Here is a 23036-nt window from a genome sequence, read left to right as displayed (position 1 = left end):
ATAGCAGCACCTCACAATCTCATACCCATCCTAGAGATTGAACTCAGGGAGTGAACTACATCCTCAGCTCTTGAAATGTGTTTTGTTTTTAGACAGGGTCTCACTGAGTCACTAGGTTGCCCAGGCTGACAACCTCCTGCTTCAGCCTCCTACAGTGTTAAAATTATAGCCACCACACTCAGACTTTTTTTTTCCCATTGAATTAATGCCTTTGCACCGAGCTATAGCCCCATCTCTTTTCTTTTCATTTTTTATTTTGAGATAGGTTCTCACTAAAGTTGCTAGATTGTCTAGGCTGGGTTCAAATTTGCAACCCTCCTGCCCCTCAGCCTCCAGACTCTTGAGATTAGAGGTGCACATCACCACACCTGACTTAATAGTAGCTTTGATCACATTAGAGAGTTGATGGATTTAGGCATAAATGCACATTGGTAGACTAGTTCTTAGCTTAATTCATGTGGCAGAAAGCAAAAAAGACAACCTGATACCTTTTGGGTTTTTTGAGACAGTATCTCACTGTGTAGTTCAGGCTGGCCAGGAATTCACTGTGTAGCCCAGGCTGGTCTCTAACTCGCGGTGATCCTCCTGGTTTATTTTATTTTATTGTGTTTTTAAAACGTGAGGTTAGGATGAGATTGTGTCTCTTTGGTGTCACTAAACCCACTGAACTATGGATGTACTGATGTCTAAGGTACCCACACTGGGAACAGCCTTTCTAGTCTTTCTAGCAAATGAAGGTGGAGGTTTAATAGGAATCATACTTGAACAATTCACATCGGTAGAATACACCTAACATCATTCTAGTAATTATAAATAGGCAGCCCTTGCTTGTTTGATTAGTTGCTACCTTTGGAAGAGAAAAATAGCAATGTATCTTAGAAGTTTCAGAGGTTTTACCCAGAGCTTGTGTTGAGCCCTAATGCAGGGTGGCAGTAATGCAGACACTTGTATCCAGAAAGCCACACCACACATATGTAGTCTGTTCATAACACTAGAGTTATTGAGAATCATCGTGCCTTTTTAAAACTGTAAATGATTCAATTTAGAACCTGCTACTGTATGAAATAGAAGGGTAGCAGAGACTTTATCTAGGGAAGTGAAGCTATTTCTTAAGCTTGGTATCAGTGGAAGAATGGATCGAGGCACTTTAAGATTCCTTAATCTGTCATTCATTTAGCCTTAAAAGCACTGTTTATTTCCTGTTTATTTTGCCTATCTAATACTTGCTGCTTCTGTCTTTTCTCCCCCACCCACTTTTTGGAGGGGTCACTTCGTTTATGTCCCTTTTACCTGGCAAATTCCCTGTCTGTCCGTTAAGACAGCTTAGGCTTTACCTCTTCCAAGTGAATGTGGAGTCCCTCCTCTCCCCAGTGTGTCTTCGCACACTGTTCACATTGTCCTAGCCTTTGCTCTGAGTGTGTCTATCCTAGTGTATGGTGGAGGCTTGGGCCAAGTACATGTTAGATGCATAAATGTTTGTTTAATGTATGGTATCTGCAGCATTTATTTCCTCAATGATGTTTGTCATGTTCTTTGTATACAATTAGCCCTTAGTAAATACTTGACTATTTGTTCCATGTAGAAATTATCTTTGCATTTATAAAAATACAGAATTTTAAAAATCATTTGAGTAATGCTCATTGTAGAAAAATTAAGAGAACTATAGTTTGATTTGTGTCAGAGTATGTGAAACATTAGCCACCTCCAGACCTCCTTCACCTTCAGACCTCCTTCTTGGAATAACCATGTTAACAATCCAGCTTCTGTTTGTTCTTTGTTTTTTGGGTTTTTTTTTAATTCAGTTGGAATCAACTTAATGTTGTTGAGCAACTTCTATGTTTTAGGCCCTGGAGGCAGTAAGGGGAAGAAGACCATTTCTTCCCTCAGGAAGCCCTCAGTCTCTGGTGTCAGGAGTGGCGCTTAGTGCTTTAATAGTGGGTGGAGATGGTTCCCAAGGAATGTGCTTTTGGAGCCAGTGCTGAGGATGAGTGAGAGTTCACCAAGAGTCAAAGGGATCATTGTGCAAAATTTGTGCAGATGTAGAGACCTGGAATGTTTGGTGTTGCCCCTTATCTACTTGAGTCTAATAATGACACAGTACTGTTACTGTTACGGGGCCCATTTTACAGATGAAAGCAAAGCTCAGACAGATTACTCTGCTTAGGGTTATACTAATAAGAAGTGAAGGTAAAATTTGGTTTTCTGACTATAGTTTAATGCTTTTTCATTTTAACTTAACCCTGTGCAATGCAGCCTGGCTCTGTAACACTGGGCATAAACTGTAAAGCATCAGGGAAAGAGTGAAATTGTTGAAAAGAAATTTATACTTTTGTGTTTTTCTGTGTGGGGTCAGGATTTGTTTACTGCATAAAACATGTTGAATATGATTTCACTATTGCGTGGAAAATTGAATTAAGGCCCAATGTATAGATTATTTTGTTATATCAGATAAATATGAAGAGAAAAGGAAGATGTATTTGCAGTTAGAATTGTTTGTTGGTACTTGGTATTATTTCATCTCATTTCTTTTTGGTATAGTACCTCAGCCAGACCCCAACCAGCCCAAGCCGGAGGGGCGACAGATGACACCTGTGAAAGGAGAGCCCCTGGGTGTCATCTGTAACTGGCCACCTGCTCTAGAATCTGCCCTGCAGCGCTGGGGCTCCACTCAAGCCAAGTGCCCCTGTCTGACTGCACTAGATGTGACAGGGAAGCCTGTTTACACGCTCACATATGGTGAGTACCCCGAGTCGCATTCTTCTGTTTCCTGACAGTTCCTCTGAGTGTCATGGATAGTATCTTTGCCTCGATACCTAGCACTTGTTGGTCGTTATGTTTCAGAGGATCTTTCCAGTTACATAATAGGATCCTAAGTTCTCAGTAAAGCTTCTGTCAAGTATTTTTACTTGCAAATGTGACACTTGCAAGCCACTAATATTTAAAGACTACAAAAAAAGAGAAAGAGACTGTAGATCTAATGATGCTTTACTGTTGGAAGAGGATTTATTTTAAAGTTTAGTCATTATTAGTGGTTATGGAGAAAATAGTCGTTTTATCTAAAAATAGAAACTAATTACTTTTTTAAACTGTCCTCCATTTTGCTCATAATAGGCACACATTTACTAATGAACAAAGAATCAGTAACTTTTCCATTTAAATTTCTGTCTGATTTTTTTATTTTATTTTTGAGGTTATTGAGTATCAAATCCAGTGTACCCAGTAACATGCTAGAGAAGCACTCTGCAACTAAGCTGCATTCCCAGCCCTTAAGGTTTTTTCTTTTTGAAATCTTTTCAAGAAAAATGGAATCACTCCTGGTTTATGAGATTTTTGTTTGCTTGTTTGTTATTTGTTTTTTGAGACTGGGTCTTGAACTCTTGGCTATCCTCCTGCCTCAGCCTCCCATGTGCTGGGACTATAGATGTACACCACTATGCTGACCTTGAGATATTGTACTATTAGTTTATTCAAGTAGAGTCCTTTTACTCTTTGCTATATCTTTGCCTATAGCACTGGACTAAAAATTGTTTTTGAGGAAAAATAAGTTTTTATTTAAAAAATTGTACAGTTTGGGGCTGGGGATTTAGCTCAGTGGTTCTGTCGCCTGCCTTGCAAGCACAGGGTCCTGAGTTTGATCCCCAGTACCAAAAAAAAAAAAAAAACTGTATAGGTTGACCTACTCTAAACCTTGAATGTACTTGTTAAGTAATTTGTATGTAAAAGTAGCAGCTATTTAAAATAGTGTGATTTGGGGCCAGGGATTTAGCTCAGCGGTTCAGTGGCCTGCCTTGCAAGTGCAAGGACCCGAGTTCAATCCCCGGTACACCAGCACTCAGAAGGCTGAGGCAGGAAGATCACTGTGAGTTCGAGACCAGCCTGGGCTACCTAGTGAGTTCCAGGGCAGTCTCAACTACATAGTGAGACCCCAGATAGATAGATAGATAGATAGATAGATAGATAGATAGATAGATAGATAGAATGAATGATTTCTTTTTCACTTCCCTCATAATCTAAAATAAGTATTTCTAAGAGGAGCTGGTTGAGTGGTAAGAAGAGGGAAAGAAAGGATTGATTTTTCTTTTTTCTTTTGACCAAAAGAGTTTAGTATTCACCTCAGAAGTATTAATTTTGTCCATATAACCCCCAAATCATGTAGCTAGCCAGATTTTGAATGTTTGACATCTATGAGTATATCCATATGTCTCAAACAGTCAATTTCCATTTCATTTAGTGAATTACAGTGAGAATGGTACAGAATGTTGAAATGTTTTGACTCATTCTTTTTGCTTTCTAGTTACCTAAACTATCTCATAGCATCTGTTGAGTTCTTTAGGCAATGCTTAGAGCAGAACTAGTCCTCTGTTTTTTTAGTCCTGTGGGGGAAGAAGTTGTTTTTCTTTCTTTAAATGTGATCAACTCATAACATTATTCCTAAGGATATTCACAGGAAATCAGAAAAAAAGGGTAATTTATTTTTGTTTCCAGGCAGGACTGGCTCTTAAAATGAAATGAATATGGAGTTTCTGTGGGAAGTGGGCTGGCTCTGCATTGGGAGAGGGCTGGTGCTGGCAAAGGCATCATCTGGAAGTACCCATTGTCTTATTCAACTTGTTGGTGAACTGAACGCTGTGCTGCTAAGTCAGCCTGTATTTTTTTTCATTATTTAGAGAATACTTTATTAGTTTCTGTAATCAAACCCACGTAGTTAAGACCTTACATATTTAATACAGTGCATTACCCCTGTACAAATGGAAAAAAAAAATTAACATTCCTAGACCTATATGGCTGTTAATTTCTGTACAATGCCAACTCAACACAGTAAACTGGGATAACTTTTTCCAAAGTTGATAGCACAGTTAAAGTTTCCAAAAACTCAAATTATATATATATTTATATTTATATAAAAAGACCAATAATAGCAGTATGTTATGCATCAATAGCAGCAACAGCTTTTCCAGGTTCTGCAGTCATCTGAACAAAATTATAAACATCTGGCACACTCCATAAAAAATGAAAACAAAAAAACAAAGAAAAGAATAATACCCGGAAAACGGCAAAGTTCTGTTACTGTTGTGGTACCTGGCACCATTTTTTTTATTAGCATCTTAATCATCATCTGGAAAGAGAACATTCTAGAGTAACATCATTAAAAACAGCTCTGATAAAGCACGGTCACTACTACGTATCATAAAGCAGGTACAAGATATTTTACATTCACAGAGGTATGATACAGTACTGTCCTACATCTATAATACTAGAGGATACAATTAAAAAGGCCTTATTTCAGACTTGATTCTACTTTTTCCAGCAGAGGGCCCCAAGGATGATATGACACAGCTCTGTAAAGAAATGTACTTTCTTAGATAGGGTTTCCTTTCATTAACGGCACAGTTTAATTTCTCTTCATGAACATCAGCTAAAAACTATTTTTAAAAAACCTGGGGTAAACACAAAACAACAGAAGAAGAAGAAGAAAAAAAAAGGATTCATACAAAGATGATTGAGTGAAGGTAAGCAGTACTCAACCTAACTAGTATTTTATCAAATCTGTCATGTTTGAGAGGTAAGAGCTCCACTGAAGAGAGAGACACCAAGTAGTAGTGCTTCAAAGCTTCAGACCACAACCAAAATTGCATCCTTCCAGAAAGAAGTTGTAGGCAGACATCACTCATTTGGGTATGTTCAAGGACGCTAACATCAATATTTAATCCTTGCTTGCACATCCACGAAGAAGGGGAGATCAGTTACTACTGTACTTTGATTTTTTCAAACCAATCACCATGTTACAAAAATAGCAAGCTGCCATAGAAAAAAATAAGGCTCCTCTATCCAGCACCAGTTATCTGCAGTTCTTCACCTCCAGACCTATAAACACTATAACTGCTATAACGGTACCCAAAGAACATAAGGGAGCAAAGAAACCCTATCTGATGTATTAGCTGGGACCACTATGTTGTTCAGGCTGAGCTATTAGCCTGTATTTTTTTTAATATGACTTTTTTTTCTTTATCCAGGAAAGTTGTGGAGCAGAAGTTTAAAGTTGGCCTACACACTGCTTAATAAACTGGGGACCAAAAATGAACCTGTGTTAAAACCAGGAGACAGGGTAATTGTTTTTTGTTTGTTTGTTTGTTTTATTTTAATTGAATTTTGGGGGAGCAGGGCTTTGAGACAGGGTCTTTCTATGTAGTTCAAGCTGTCCTTGACTCACTATATACCCTAGGCTGGCCTCAAACTTGGTTTGATTCTCCTACCTTAGCCTCCTGGCTCCTGGGATTACAGGTGTGTACCACCATACCCAGCTCTGTTTTGGTTTTAGAAAGATAGTATTTGTTGTTTTCTAATATGAACATTCTGGGGCTTTAATAATGTACAACAGGAAATTTTACCTGAGTTAGATAAAAATGATGTCTGGATACAGTGGTGCACACCTATGATACCAGCTGAGAGGCTAAGGCTAGAGGATAATAAGTTTAAGTCCAGCCTTGGAAACTTAGTGAGAACCTGTCTCAAAATTAAAGAAAAACTAAAATGGCTAGAATGTAGCTCAGTGGCAGAGTGCCCCTCGGTTCAGTTTCCATTACCACAAAAAAATAAGAAAATTTAAATTGCTTAGTTCCAACCCAAGTTAGCCAAGTACCACAAGATGATTTTTCTAGTCAGAGACTAAGGGTAGTTCACACTCCCTTTTCTGAAGCTGCTCATTTTTAAACTCCTGAGGACTAATAAAAGAGAACTCTAAATCTTTCTGGAAATAAATACTTCAGTATTTAGAAAATAAAGGCAGTAAAACTTTGCACTCATTTTTTTTTTCTTTACAGAATGCCTCATAACACTTTTGCAGGGCAGGCGCCGGAACCACAGCTAAATCCCCGGCCCTGTCTTTTGTTTATTTGCTAATGGGGTCTCGCTACATAGTTCAGACTGGCCTTGAATTCACAATGTAGCTCATGTAACTCCCAATTCACGGTGTTCCTCTTGCATCAGCCTCCTGACTGTTGGGATTACCAGAATATGCCACCACAGCTAGCTTTTTTTTTTTTTTTAAATGGTAATGGGTATTCAACATTGAACCCAGAGCCTTTGCACTGAACTATATCCCTTTTATAAATTTATTTATGTATGTATTTATTTTAGTTTAATTTTATGAGACAAGGTCTCACTGTGTAATTTGGATTCACCTTGAACTTTCTATGTGGCCCAGAACTCACTGTAATCCTCTTGCATCAGCCTCTGGAATATTGGGATTACAGGTGTGTACCCCCATGCCTGGCTTCACTATTTATCTTTTGTTAATGAATTAACTTTATTTTTTTATTAATCTTATTTTATCCCATTCCCACCCTTAGGCCCCCCTGAATTAAGTTCATATCTATAATTGACTTTCTCTATGTATTATTTGCATTTTTTACCAAATACCCACATGGTAGAACACTTGCTTTGTTGTGTGGTTATGGATTAATGCAATGAATTAAAGAACAAGAGGCCTTATGTTGGCCCTGAGATGTTAACTGGATCAGTCAACATTTGTAGGCTGCCTCTGAAATGTAAAACTTGTTCTTTAATATGCTGTTCTATCTAGAGAAATCCAGTATGTTTATTTTGTTGCTTTTAGCAGTGCACTAAAGTTTTGCTCTAGGTTTCTTAAGTAACATTTAAGGCGAGTTGTTTACTGTTACATCTCCAGTAGAATTAAAGGACAAATTCTTAGAATAATGGTAATGATGTATTTCTCAAAATATATAATCAAGGAAATGCTGGAGATACTTTCAGTTTTTGTGTTCATTGGTAATTTAATTTGCATTAAAGGGCCGGGGATTTAGCACAGTGACATTGCACCTGCCTCACAAGCATAAGGTCCTGAGTTAATTTTCATTAGTGCAAATTCCTATTAATTAGTTTGATTTATTGTGCTTATGTTAAGAACGGCGTTGAAAGTTAGTATTTCTCTATTATTGAATGTCTCTGTGGATTTTAGGTAGCCCTGGTTTACCCCAACAATGATCCAGTCATGTTTATGGTAGCTTTCTATGGATGTCTCCTCGCAGAAGTGATTCCAGTGCCTATAGAGGTACCACTTACCAGAAAGGTAACACTGCTAAATGGGGGTGGGGGGAAGCACTGTTATGTTTTGCTTTGGGTTTTTTTTGTTGTTGTTTGTTTGGTTTTTTGAGACAGGGTCTCTCACTATGTAGTTCAGGGTGACCTTGAACTCACTTTGTGGTCTAGACTGGCCTTGAATTCACAGCAATCCTCCTGCCTCATGCTCCCGAGTACTGGGACTGTAGTCGTGTGCCACCACGCCTGGCAGCATTGCTAAATTGAAGAGCAGTATAGCCCAATGTGACGTGTAAGCCATGTGATTTGTGTTGATTGATTTGATGCAGCCATGACATTAAAACAGTCTGACCATTTTCTGAAATACCAAGTTTCACTTTTTTTTTTTTGGTACCAGGACCAAACTCAGAACTTTGCACTTGCAAGGCAAGCAGTTGAACCACTGAGCTAAATCCCTGCCCACAGCTTCACTTTTTAAAATCACAAAATTTAAAAAAAAGGCGGGGGTAGCGCAAGGTCCTGAGTTTGATCCCCAGTACCAAAACAACTTTTTTTAAAAAGTGAAAAAAATAAAACCACAAAATTTGTAGAAAAATTATTTAAAATTTATGTGTCGTACAAATAACATTTCTAAGATAGAATGTTTTGTATCTTAATATATTTTTTGTATCTAGTGTATTGTATATCACTTAAAAAATCATGGAACCAGGTGTGGTGGCGCACGCCTGTAATCCCAGCACTGGGGAGGCTGAGGCAGGAGGATCACTCTGAGTTTTAGACCAACGTGGGCTGCATAGTGAGTTTCAGTTCAGTCTCAACTACGTAATGAGACCCTGTCCCAAAAAACCAAAATAAATAAATAAATAATAAAAAATCATGGAGGCATATTTGTCAATAATTTATGTTCATAAAAGAGTGCCACTCTTATTTCAGCGGTCTTTATAAAGAAATTTTCTTTAACCCATATCATAAGACTAGGTTTTCTGTTAAATGAGAGAACGATTCAGGGATGGTGTGTCCCCACTCTGGAATTACAAGATTCTACTTTAATAGCACATCAGTGCTATTGAATAAAGGGTTTGGGAAAAATTTCTATACAAACTGTTTATCCTAATTTTCTCAGTTTATTACTGAGAATTTATGTTAGTGATGAAATGGTGAAGACAGCAGATTTATAAGAAAATACTTTTTGAGAGGAATTTTTAAAACACATTGATAACATTCCTGAAGTTCTAGTTGATAGGATGTAGTATTCAGTTGGTCAGGAAATCATAGGGTTCTTAGAATTTTAGGTTGGCAGTGTTTGTGTGGTTTCATAAGGATACCTTTAAGGTGCCATTTTAATGGAAATACTTTAGATTTTATCCTTTGTTGTTAGGTTTTTTTTTCCTCTCTGCCATTATTTTAAAGCTTAAATCTACCTCCAAAACGTTCTCTAATGAAAGGAATGAATTAGTATAACTGTCCACTGACTTCCACTGTAAGTTTGGACATGTGACATGCGTTTGCATTATTTATTTTGATCTGAATTGCTTTCTCTTGGATATGGGGGTAGGGTTGGGGAAGATAATATAACCATGTCAGAATTTATTTCATTTGCCTAAAACTAGTCTTAAAAAGTCATTGCTGATCCTTGGATGAAATGGTCACATTTACCAGTGGGATTCAAAATTAGCACTGATAGGTTAATAAAATATGTGGTTTATACTTAGGAAGTTACTGTATTGTAGAAATTATTTGGAAGAACATATTGTCACTGCATTTTGATTTGCCAGCTATCAGTGGGGCTCCATGAATGTTGTCACAACAGTGCCAGAGATTAGGAAGTGCTGGATTTGTGGCCTGGGTGTGCTCATATTTTCTCCCCTACAATGCTTATTATCTTTTCTCCACAGGATGCCGGAGGTCAACAGATTGGCTTCTTACTAGGAAGCTGTGGTATTGCCTTAGCTCTTACCAGTGAAGTTTGTCTAAAGGGACTGCCAAAAACCCAGAATGGAGAAATTGTACAGTTTAAAGGTGATTATTAATATTTATATGGAAATTATCGATTAAAAGTTAAAATTTAGTGCCTTAATTAGCACTTTAATTTGATAACAGTTAAATACTTGATATTTTTAATTCTCACAATCGAGGAGTAGATACCATTATTATCCCCATTTTACAGGTGAGGAAACTTGAGAGACAGAGAGGTTAAGTAACTTGACCAACGTCTAAGGTAATAAATAGGCAGAGCAGCAGTTTGAACCCAAATCTGTCTCATTCTATAGCCCACAACTGTAACCTTTATGCTGATGGTTGGAAAGAACTGCTACTTTGTACATTAAAGCTACGTGCTACATGTACAGACAGGATAGGCCACTGGCCTCAGCAGATGTCCACTGCCAAAGGGACCTCTCAGTTGTTGAGATCATGTCAAGGCCTGGCATTAGCATGTGGGATTATGGTAATTTCTTTAAAGCCCCACCACCACCGGGGATCAAACTCAGGACCTCGCACTTGCTAGGCAGACTCTGTACCACTGAGCTACATTCCGAGCCCCTGGGGACTATTGTATTTTTGAAAGAAGGTATAATTGATGATTTATCATAAAAACTAATAAAATATTTTATTGATTATAAAATTACATTTGTTTGGGTTTTTAATATTTAAAATGACCGGTCCAGAGTGAATTCCTTCCTTGATGACTGAGGCAATTCACTTTTTACTTTGGGTTTGATTTAGGTTGGCCCCGGCTCAAGTGGGTTGTGACAGATTCCAAGTACCTGTCCAAGCCACCTAAAGACTGGCAGCCCCACATATCACCAGCTGGTACAGAACCAGCATACATTGAGGTAAGTCCTGAGGTTGGGAACATACTTTCTGCCTTTCCTTTGGCCTTGGTCACAGTTTTAACATTAGAAGATCCTCTTGTTTTGTGAGATTTCCATGTTGTGACTTAAAAAATGACTGTATTAGATTTTCTGGTGTGATTATTTTGATCATAAATACTCAAGAAAGGTATCAAAAGTTGATTCTTTCATGTAAGAAAGTAAAGGACTTTGAAGAAGTATAAAGACCTAAATTATTTACTGACAGAAATTTCTGAGCTGCTTCTGTAGGAGAGTTGGGAACAAGGGAATGGAGAAATGACGAGGGAAGATAGCTTTGCTTGAAGACAAGTTCAACAGACAGAAAATAAGAACAAAAAGAAACAAATAGCTAAGAGTGGAAATGAATGTTAATGTAGGAACTCAGTTGGCTGAATGATGTAAATACAGGATCAAGTCTTACTACACACCAGCTACCAGGTTAAGTGCTTTAGATGGATTATCTCAGTCCTCCAGATATACCCTGTGAGGCTCAGACTTTTATGAAACCTGTTTTATAGATGAGGAGACTAAGACTTACAAAACTTAAGTAACCAAAGGTCACAGCAGGTCGGGTCTCTCTGACTGAAGCTATACCCTCCACCCTGCTGCAACCTACTTGAGAGATATGCTTACCAGCTGATTGCTAAATTAATAAGAAAAATCAATATTCTCTACAAAAGATTAGGGGCAAAGCATCACTCTCCCTTGAGTGCTGCAGTTATGACAAGTGTAAATGATTTAGGCTATGAAAGGGAGGGACAGTAGCTTTGAGAGGTGATGGAGTCATATCAGATGCGAGGATTGTTTTCAAAGATAAAAGAAGTTACGTAGACAAGCAACTAAAATAACAAAATTAGTGATCACCTTTCTGTCTCTATATAATCTGTCCGTGCTGATGCAGTTCCTTATTCCATTCTCATTAAAAATTCTGGCCCCAGGCTCCTTGGACTACTGCCTCAGTTCCTTAGCCCCCATTGATCGTTCCTTTTCAGTCTTCATTGATTTCTTCCTAAAAGGTGGAGCTCTTGCATAGCTCTCTAGCCTTGTGTAGAACTTACTATGCTCTATATTTCTAGGCTCCTGCTATTCTGAATTAATTTGGAATTCTTATTTTAGGTTCTCCTATTAGCCACAGGACTGTCCTAGTGAGTTTAAAATAGACTATAGAAAAAGGGAGCTATTGAGAAATTGTTATCAGGAGAGTAATGAGAATGAATGTGGTATAAAAAGATTTATCTTCCTTTTACAGTTATCCAAATTAGCTCAAGCTCCAAGTAGTGAGAATAGAGGAAAGCACAAATTGGTAATTAGGAAGGAAGTAGAACAGGCAGGACTTAATTGAATGACAGGGAAGAGGGAGAAGGTAAGATTCAGGTTTTTACTTGGCCACCTGCATTGATGGTGGGACCCTTCGCTAAGAAAACATAGCAAGAGTTTGCATGGAGAGAGGAGGGATGGTAAGTGCAGTGTTAGGTGCATTGGGATTCACAGAACTAAAGGTACTTCGGAACATTTGGCATTGTGAGTCTGGATCTCTGAAGGGATGGGAGAGAGACCTGGGAAATGTATTTCTGATAAATAAGGTGAAAGGACAAAGAACACAACTGTTAGGGAGCTCCAGCACAGAAGAAATGATCACAGATATTGAGATAACAATGAGAAAGAGAGGTCATACTGTCAAAGCCAAGAAAGGAGAAAGTGTTAAGAAAGAGTAGTAGGCAGGGCGTGGTGGCGCAAGCCTGAAATCCCAGCACTCAGGAGGCTGAGGCAGGAGGATCACTGTGAGTTCGAGACCAGCCTGGGCTACATAGTGAGTTCCAGGTCAGTCTCAACTACCCAGTGAGACCCTGTCTCAAAAAACAAAACAAAGAAAGAGTAGTAAAGGGCCAAGCATTTAGCTTATTGGTGCCATGCCTGACTCACAAGTTCAGGGGCTTGAGTTCAATTACTGGTACCACCCCCCAAAAAAAATGTATAGAAAAAATGGAAGCCACACCTGCCTTGCAAGAAAGAATAGTGGGCCAGGGATCTAGCCCAGTGGTTCCGCCACCTGCCTCACAAGCACAAGGTCCCGAGTTTGATACCCGGCACCAAAAATAAAAAAAGAAAGGCTAGTAAAAGCCAGCATGGTGGTGCATGCCTGTAATCCCAGTACTCGGGGCGGGCTGAAGGAGGAATATTACCTCAAGTTCAAGGCCAGCCTGGATTGCCCTCTATCCCAGAACAGTAGAGTAAATGGAGCTTTGGAGCTGAAAGATGGAATAGGAGCTTGCTCCATCCACTCTGTGCATGGACCCAGAGTAGCAGGGAGAATCAAGGAAAAAAAAAGCTGATAACCTTTGTAAGAGGCAACAGGAATGGAGCAGCAAGGATAAAAGCAAAGGACTAAATGGGCCATTCCTTGCCAGGTCTCCACTTATGAAACTGGGTGCTTCTAATGTACAGGGACCTTTAACTCTGCGGTCCTGTGCTTGACATGCTAATGACATGTCTCACTCTGTATCTGTGGGTTCCACATGAGGATTCAGTCTCAAAAATATTCAGAAAATGCCACCTTCCTGGGAAGTGTAAGGTCCCACATTCAATGCCTGGTACAAAAAAGAAAAAGAAAAAATTGGGCCGGGGGTTCAGCTCAGAGGTTCTTCGCCCTGCCTTGCAAGCACAAGGACCCAAGCTTGGTCCCCGGTACCAAAACAAAACAAAAAAATTCATCTGTACCAACCATATACAGATTATTGTCTTTATTCCCTCAACAATACAATTATTTAGTCAGCATTTACATTGTATTAGGTATTATAAGGAGCACAGAGATGGAAAATCTGTAGGAAGTTGTTCATAGATAAGACACTGAGCATCTGTATGTCCTAGTATCAAGGGGGGTCCCGAAACTAACCATACATAGATTCTGAAGGATGAATGTGTCTGCTGTTGGGCTGTTAATGTAGCTTAAGTCACTTACTGGAGCTTTTTTAGCCGCCACTTCACACTGATGACTAATTAAACTTTTAAGTCTTTTTCTCACATATTTTTTTGAGCTTTGTCATCCTCCACTTCTATCTTTATTTATTAAATTTGGGATCCAAGTACAAAGCCTTAAGTATTTATATTCAGAATGGTAAGCTCAGCTCTTTATGATGGTTTATCTGGGTTTTATTTTTGGATTCTCATTTTGTCATTTAAATTAGCCCATTTTGTCATGTTTCTTATATTTTGTTTTTGTTTTCTATTTCTAGTATAAAACCAGCAAAGAAGGGAGTGTAATGGGAGTTACAGTGTCCCGGCTTGCAATGTTGTCTCACTGCCAAGCTCTGTCGCAGGCCTGCAATTATTCTGAAGGTCAGACCTTGTCCTATGACTGCCCCATTGTCAGCCTCAGCTGTGTGTGACTATGAGCAGTGCTTGGTGATTGGATTCCATTTAATGACCAAATTCAGAGGGAAACATTCTAAGACATATTCGCTTGGCTTCCTTTTGTTTTCTTCTTTTTCACAAATATGCTGTTTTTTTGGGGGGGTTGTTTCTGGTTCTGGGGATCAAACTCTGGACCTTGCACTTGTGACACAGGTGGGCAGAACCACTGAGCTAAATCCCTGGTCCCAGATATGCTGTAATTTAGAGGAACTAAAGTTCTGCATGAACTAAATATGTAAAACATGATTTCTAGAATACAGAAATAAAAAAATCATAATTAAAACCATGTATTTACTAGCTGTGGGATCTCAAGTATCTCCATCTTCCCATGTCTACAGAGCTGCCAGATATAAAGAAATTGAGCTTCCAGCCAGGGATTTAGCTCAGAGGTTCCACCACCTGCCTCGCAAGCACAAGGACCTAAGTTTGATCCCTGGTACCCCCTCACAAAAAGAAAAGAAGTTGAGCTACCAAAAAGTACAAATTAAAAGTAACAGGGTGTGGTGGCGCATGCCTGTCATCCCAGCACTGGGGAGGCTGAGGCAGGAGGATCCCTGTGAGTTTGAGACCAGCCTGGGCTTCATAGTTCCAGGTCAGTTTCAACTACATAGTGAGACCCTATCTCAAAAAATAAAAAACAACAACAACGACAACAACAACAAAAAAAAAGCACACAAAAAGTATTCTGTAGTGTCAAACTATTTGCTTTAGAATGTTCTTTGCAATATTAATTTTTTTTGGTGTTTTCATTTTTGTTTTACAAAATGAAACTAGTTAATGTTTCCATTTTAGAGCAGAATTCTTTGATGAAAATATATGTCATAAATATATTTTTGTATACATATTTCAGCGATCAACATGTCCTGAAATGGAGATTGATTTAATTATAATGTATTCATAAAATGTATTATACATTGAGGCACTAAAAGTCATGTTCTTGAATATTAAAATACAGGAGAAATGGTTTCAGTACATCTTTTCTTTTTCTTTTCCCCTTTTTGAGACAGGGCCTCACTATGTAGATCACACTGGCCTTGAACTCACTATGTGGCCCAGGTTGGCCTCAAACTCACTATGTGGCCTTCTTGGCCTCGAATTCACACCAATCCTTCTGCCTAAGCCTCCGGAGTGCTGGGATTATAGGTGTGCTCCACCATACTCACGTCAATAGATTTAGAAATGCAAAAATAAATTAGATCTAGAAGTATGTGTCCACATATGTATGTAAACCATTATATTTAATTTCTGTAAGAAATACAATTTTTTAATATATTATTTGTAAAAATTCAAGAATTTCTTAAAATGTGTTCCTTGCCAGGCATAGTGGCACACACCTGTAATCCCAGTGCTCAGGAGTCTGAGGCAGGAGTAGGTAAGCCTCATATATAGTGAGTTCAAGGCCAGCCTGAATTACAAAAAGAGACTTTGTCTCAAAAAAAAAAAAAAAAGATATATATACATACATATATATAGATAAATAAATGAATGAACGAATTGATGTGTTCCTTATAATGGAAGGAGAAATGCCTCTTGAAGCCAGGCATGGTGCTGCACACCTGTAATCCCCAGGATTCCAGAGACTGAAGTGGAGGATCACTTCACGTTTGAGGATAGCCTGGAATAGATAGCGAGACTCTGTCTCAAAAACAACAGCAGCAAGGTGTGGTGATACACACCTAAAGTCCCAGCATTTAGGAGGCTGAGGCAGGAGGATTGCCATGAATTCAAGGCCATCCTCGGCTACATAGTGAGTTTAAGGCCAGCTTGAACGACATAGTGAGACCCTGGCTCAAAAAAAGAAAGAAAAACAACAAAGGAAACCTCTTGAAATAAATATCTAAATGATGAGTTTCTGTGCAGTGTCTCTGTTCTGACCATATCACCCTATTTTTGATCCTAAAGCCAGAGAACTTAAGCAGTCAAAAGAGCCTGAGAACTCCTAGTTCTCTAAAAGCACCAAATCATTTGTTTAGGAGAAGTAAAGGACACAGTATTGCTGCTTAATACTAGAAATAATTTCCTTGTTTTTTTCCTCTTTTTTCTGTTTTAGGAGAAACAGTAGTAAATGTTTTAGACTTTAAGAAGGACGCTGGACTATGGCACAGCATGTTTTCGGTAAGCCGCTCAGAATTAAGGCCTCTAGCATAAGTTGTATTTAAGATTAAGGCCAGCATGCTATGTAAGATGAAGCATCTCTCAGTGCCTATTTGACATTTAAACTCCCAAAAGAGTGGTAGTATTTTCTAGAGGACACCCACCCACTCCGTAGGACAAATTATATTGAAGGACAACCCTTTTTGAGCTATATGCTGCATTCAAAGAAGAGCATCACAAGGTAGATGTGTGTACTTTCTATAACAGAGGAACAGTGACATGTTGTGGATGTTAGAGAAAGGTGACTTCCTTCTGACTCTAGGCAGCAAGGCGTTTTTTATGTGGTCTTTGGAAAACAGTTAAGTTTAGCCATGAAGAGATTTGTTGGGGGGTGGGGAGTAGAGAGAGAGGGAACATTTCATATTTGTATGTAAAATGCCACGTAGGAGAGAGAAGAAATACAGGATCCTGGAATTGAAAAGGATCTTAGCATCTAGTCCATTTTCCTTTGATACTACAGGAGACTGAAAGGGGAGAAAATGAAGCATGAAGGGAGGAAAGAATCATCCCCTTTTGTCCAGGGAATTCCTCCACCCCAAATTGGGAAGAACTTTATTCCTCGAGTGTAACTACTACCTAGCTCTTTTTCCCATTTCATTTTTTAAAATCAGAAGCTAAAAAAAAATAAAAAACTATCTGAAGAGTTGGGAGGAAACTCCTCCCTGTTACACAGAATGCAAGTTAAGTACCTGTGTGAAGACTTGGCTATAAAAGACAGCACTTTGTCCTGAAACCAAAAATTTCTCACCAGAGATAGAAATTTAAGGAAGAAGGGACTGGTGTCCTGGTTTCTATGGGCCACTTGGATGGTGAGTGAAGTGACTGATCTGAGTATCAACCCTTGGTTACTCTGCCTGGCTCCATCTCTGGGAACATGACATCTGGGTGTGTTTGATCTTGGAGGCAGGACAGGCACCAAATTGCACGATGTTTACTTCCTCAGCCATAGCTGACCGCACACACTTTACAGGTCTGGGCAAGAAATGCCTGCGAGATGGGTGGCTTTGATTTCTCACCTTATAATACACCCAGCTTGGGTACAGTGGAAGCACTTCTGAGTGGAGTACAGTTCAGCCGCATCTGTTAGCCCTGTGATCCAGCTGCAGTACTTTACTGTGGGGATATATCACATTTGTAACTGTGATCATCTCTGGGGGAGAGTGGAGGGAACTAGAAATAGAGGGTGAGTATCAGGGAGCTTCTGTCCTCTAATTAATAACGCAAGATTTCTTTTTTACAAAGAGCACGTATTTGAGTAATACTTCTATAATTAAAATTGATAACAATGCCACCTCAGTTTGGAAATGCTGCAGTATGTATTTGGTATTGATTGCTTTTTGTTTCTTTGCTTTTCAGAATGTAATGAATAAGATGCATACAGTTTGTGTGCCCTACTCTGTTATGAAGACCTGTCCTCTCTCTTGGGTCCAGAGAGTACATGCACACAAAGGTAGTCACACACAACATCTACGCTTTAATTAAGTGACTTTTTAATTAGGATTTTAGGCTTTTTCAAACTGCCCCTCTAGGGTCATTTTTCTGTGTCTTGGTGGTTTAAATTTTATAGTTCAGTTACTGTGGACTTTGGTACTACATGTTGGTACTGTATTGTTCATCTCAGTGATGTGCTTTCCTAAGAACTGAGGTGAATTCTCCTGACTGACCCCAGGATTAGATATATTGAGTGTTGTGTTATCCAGTTTTCTTGGCCGGGCTACTGTGGCCTGTCCGGAGGGTGCACTCAGCAAACAGTTGTCTTAGTCACTTGTCTGAATGTGGTGTTTCCTTCCTGACAGCTAGCACAGTCTCTAAAACCTTTGGAATTTTCTTTGAGTGAGAATTATGTTCCCCCAAATAAGTAAACGTGTATATAGTATGTTAAATATTTACCATGTTTAATGTGTTTATTAACTTTATCCTCTTTGATTTATAGCCAAAGTAGCTTTAGTAAAATGTCGAGACTTGCACTGGGCTATGATGGCACATCGGGACCAGAGGGATGTGAGCCTGAGTTCTCTTCGAATGCTAATTGTGACTGATGGAGCTAATCCCTGTGAGTATCCCTGGAGTATGGGTCTAAGGGTGGCTTTTCCTTTATGGATTTAGCCCTCCCACACCCTCTTTCCTGTAGGTTTTTATTGTGTTTTGTTGAGACAGGAACTCAATACATAGTACAAACTGGTCTTAAACTCACTGTGTAACCCAGGCCAGCCTTGAACTTGTGATCCTTGTACCTCAGCCTCCTGGAGTGCTGGGGTTGCAGATGTGCACCACCATGCCCAGTTCGTAAGCTTTTAAAACCACTACTTGCTCATTTGCATCCTCTTTCTATCATGGCTATGGGTATTCCTTAGGTAAAAAGATAGACAGTGACTTGTAACCAAAATGTATGAACTTTATGTAAATACATGGGATGGACTTTAATAAAAGATGCAACGAAGCCAAGCCTGCATTTCGTTGGCTATGCTAGTTTCTTCAGGAAGAGTTGCTAAATTATGAACTGGCTGCATACTGCTTGCAGTGTTATCTCCAGTATTGATTTTGTCAGTTTGTCCGGCATAGTCTTATACCAGGTCGTAATTTTAAATAGTGTCAGTGATCTTGCATGTTGGATAAACATTAATTTGTCTTTGAAATTATGTCAGACCACCTCAGAGGCACAGTAAAATATTTGTATAGAATGAATGGTAGACAATATGAGTTCTCCTGAGAAACAGCTGTCAGCTTTCCACTCTACCCGTTTCATAAAGTAGTAGAGGTTAACAATTTCAGCTATCAAGTAGATCTGTTCCAACTCCTTAGGGTCTGTGTCATCGTGTGATGCCTTCCTGAGTCTGTTCCAAAGCCATGGACTGAAACCTGAGGCCATCTGTCCCTGTGCGACATCTGCTGAAGCCATGACTGTAGCAATCCGAAGGTACTGTGCAGGATGCTACATTCTCTTGATAATGTGCTCCAATTTGGGTGAAATGCGCAGGTGATGAGCAGGGCTGCTAACAGATTTTATGCGTCATAATCCTAAGAGTAAAAATTGCCTTAAAGTAGTTTGCAGTCTCATTTATTTTTCCCACTCTTGCCCTAGTATATGTAGTGTATATATAGATACATAGTATATGTAGATAGTATCTCTAGTGTGCTGAAAATTTACTTTAATTATTCTGATTTTATATTTGCAAAATTTTTTCTATGTTGTTTTGCTCTTTACAATTCTTAGCATTTTGGACTAGAAACAGGGTATTTGTGATTATTGCTTAAGTATGAAAAATACTTACACTGTAGTGTGTGGTTTTGTTTTTCTTTAAGACAAACTCTTGCTGTGTATCCCAGGGTAGCCAAGGCTGGCCTCAAACTCACTGCAATCCTCCTGCCTCAGCTTCCCAAGAGCTGGGATTATAGGCATGCATCACCATGCCCAGCACCAATATTTTTTTTTTCAGTACCAGGGCTCAAACTCAGGACCGTTCACTTTTGAGGCAGGTATGGCACTACTAAGCTAAATCCCCAGTCCTAACGATAGGTTTTTGTTTTTTTGGTTTTTTTTTTTTTTTTTTGTACCAGGGATCAAACTTGGGACCTTACGCTTGTAAGACAGGAGGCAGAACCACAGCTAAATCCCCAGACCCCGATATATATTTTTGTTGGGGTTTTTTTGGTACCATGGATCAAACTCGGGTCCTTGTACTTGCAAGGCAGGCTCCAGAACCACTGAGCTAAATCCCCGGCCCACCCCGATACATTTTTAATAAGTGATTGGATGTACTTTTTGCACTTAATTAAAAGTTTTCTGTGCTGGGTACCTGCACATTTGATTAATTTGGCATATTTTTGGTAGAGGAAATAAAATTTATTTTGTCACCAGAGGAAAGTTGTGTTCATGCATTAAGTCCATATTTTTCTCTTGATATAATTTAATTTGCCCAACTTAATGAGTTTTTTGTTGTTGTTGTTGTTTCTGTTTTTAGGCCTGGAGTTCCAGGGGCTCCTCTGCCAGGAAGAGCCATTCTCTCAATGAATGGGTTGAGCTATGGGGTAATACGGGTCAATACTGAGGATAAAAATTCAGCGCTGACTGTCCAGGATGTAGGGCATGTAATGCCTGGGGGTGAGTCATGAGGGGCACCATTTGAATTCTCATAAAGATAAGTCACCAGAGGCAGCAGAGCCTGAGAAAATAGGAGATCCCAAGCCAAGAATTCTAAATTCATTAGGCACAGTTTCTCTGAGGCTCACTGATAATTAAGTAGAATTATGCTGGCCTTTCAGAAGTATGTGATTGATCAACTGGGGAGACTTCAGTTGTACTTCTTCACACGGAAGATTAAGTACCGAGTGATACTAAAGTTACCAGGTTTTCGCTGTATTGCCAAAACATTGAGACTGATAGAAACAATGTGCTGCTTCCATGAGTGTTTGGATTTGAGCTGCCCAGGAATGTGTCCCAATTCATTTAACTTGTTTCTCATGTTTTAGTACGTCACTGTCTCAAAAAGCTTTAAATCAGTCTTTTTTTTGCAGTATTAGAGATTGAACCTGGGGCCTTGCACATGCTAGACAACCATTTTACAACTTAGATACATTCCTATGCCTTCAAAAAGCTTTAAATGTCAGATTATATTGTACTTAACATAGTTTCAGCTTTATTTTTAGTATTTCTTTTTGGTATTATCTGTGTCTCTGCTGTTGTTGCTGTTGTTGTTAGGGATTAAACCCAGGGCTGTGCATATACTAGGCAAGTATTCTACCACTCAGCTATACTTCTAGCCTCTCTTTGTTTATTTATTTTTTATTTTTTTATTTTTTTGGTACCAGAGATCAAACTTGGGACCTTGTGCTTGAGACAGGCGGCGGCACCACTGAGCTAAATCCCCGGCCCTCTTTATTATTTTTTTAAAGAATGTTCATTAGTGCATAATGATTGTGGGGTGTTGGTATATCTGTTTAGTATTCTTAATGCCACTCAGTAAATGTGAATTTTTCCTTTGCTAAGGTCTTCCAAAATTTCTCTTACTTATATTTTCTGTGCATCAGGGATGATGTGCATTGTGAAGCCAGATGGACCTCCCCAGCTCTGCAAAACGGATGAAATTGGAGAAATCTGTGTTAGCTCCAGAACTGGAGGCATGATGTACTTTGGGCTTGCTGGTGTGACGAAAAACACATTTGAGGTACATAGTATTAATACTTCCTAGGGGAAGTATTTGGTTAAGGTCAGCCACACAAGGGCAGACCCGCTGGCAGATAGGGACTACTGAGCATGGTGGTTGAGAGCTGGTGCTCTGGAGCTAGAGGACTCTGCCACTTACTGGCTAATCTTGTGTGGGTCACTGAGCCTTTCTACTCCTCATTTTCTTTATCTTCAAATGTGAGTAACAACGAAAGTAACTACCTTTCAGGTCTGTTTTAAGAACTAAATGAGTTAGTTTTATAAAGTGCTTAGAACAGCTCCTGACACATAGGAGACACTGTTGTGTATATATTAGATAAATGGTAAGAGGCCCTCACGAAGATCTCTGGTGAATTTTCTATAGTTTGAACTTCACAAGCTCAAAAAAAATAAAAAATAAAAAAATTTTTCCTCTTTTACAGTGCTGTGGACAGAACCCAGGGCTGCTTATACGCTAGGCAAATACTCTTATTACTGACCTACATCCCTAGCCCTCAAATATTTAATTAAGGTGGGGGACGTTGAGGGCAGGGTCTTCCTTTGTAGTTCAGTCTGGTCCTGAACTCACTATGTAGCCTAGGCTGGCCTCGAACTCACAGTGATCCTGCTGCCTCAGCCTCCCAAGTGCTCAGATTATAGGCATGCACCACCATGCTCAGCTTCAAAAATTTAATTTTGGCTGGGCATGGTGGCTCAGGCCTGTAATCCCAGCGTTCGGGAGGCTGAGGCAGGAGTATCCCTGTGAGTTGGAGACGAGCCTGGACTACATAGTGAGTTCCAGGTCAGTCTCAACTATACAGGGAGACCCTGTCTCCAAAAAAAAATTAATTTTGAGAGTACAGTGACAGTGGCATAGGTTATGCTAGATCAGTAATTTAAATTAAAGAACTGGTTTTTGTGGGGGTATTTTGGGTTTTTTTGGTTTTGTTTTTGTTTTTTTTGAGATAGGGTCTCACTATGTAATACAGTGACCTCACTGTTTTAGCCCAGGCTGGCCTCAAAGTCGTGGTAATAGTCCTCCTTCAGCCTCCCCAGTACTGGGATTACAGACATGCATCACCATGCCCTGCTTTGAAGAACTGTCTTGTCACAGGGTTCAGATTGCTCACATTTTCGGACTTTAAGTCAGATTGACTAATCATCTTTTCTGTGTGTTAGGCCATTTCTAGATGCTTGGGCTATATCAGGAAACAAAGCTCCTGGGAGAGCTTGACTTTGCAGTGAGACAACACATTGCTTTCCTGAAGGCAGTTCTGTCTGAGGCCCATGCTGAGATGTTTGCCTAATGAGCCTGGAAATAGAAACAGGAATTTTTATTTTATTTTTTATTTTTTTCTTTTGTTTTTGTTTTTGGTTTATTGGTACATTTTAAAAACAGGAATTTTTATGATTAGGAT

The 23036-nt window shown here is 39.2% G+C and overlaps 1 protein-coding gene across 1 annotated transcript in view; it reads left to right on the top strand.

The window, feature by feature from the left end:
* Dip2b (disco interacting protein 2 homolog B) overlaps nucleotides 1-23036 on the top strand; it is a 140722-nt gene that overhangs the window by 64600 nt on the left and 53086 nt on the right. The window contains exons 8-19 of the mRNA XM_033763889.1: nucleotides 2539-2736; nucleotides 6015-6106; nucleotides 7979-8089; nucleotides 9954-10077; nucleotides 10783-10892; nucleotides 14144-14246; nucleotides 16372-16436; nucleotides 17832-17925; nucleotides 18409-18528; nucleotides 19278-19392; nucleotides 20438-20577; nucleotides 21504-21640. Of these exons, the coding sequence (XP_033619780.1) occupies nucleotides 2539-2736; nucleotides 6015-6106; nucleotides 7979-8089; nucleotides 9954-10077; nucleotides 10783-10892; nucleotides 14144-14246; nucleotides 16372-16436; nucleotides 17832-17925; nucleotides 18409-18528; nucleotides 19278-19392; nucleotides 20438-20577; nucleotides 21504-21640 (1409 nt within the window). The remainder of the gene's footprint in view (nucleotides 1-2538; nucleotides 2737-6014; nucleotides 6107-7978; nucleotides 8090-9953; nucleotides 10078-10782; nucleotides 10893-14143; nucleotides 14247-16371; nucleotides 16437-17831; nucleotides 17926-18408; nucleotides 18529-19277; nucleotides 19393-20437; nucleotides 20578-21503; nucleotides 21641-23036) is intronic.

Source organism: Fukomys damarensis, unplaced genomic scaffold (genome assembly GCF_012274545.1).
Source record: "Fukomys damarensis isolate Sample0158 unplaced genomic scaffold, DMR_v1.0_HiC HiC_scaffold_15, whole genome shotgun sequence".
NCBI lineage: Eukaryota > Metazoa > Chordata > Mammalia > Rodentia > Bathyergidae > Fukomys > Fukomys damarensis.
Note: the sequence above shows the minus strand (reverse complement) of the source record. Positions and strands in the feature narration are given on the sequence as shown.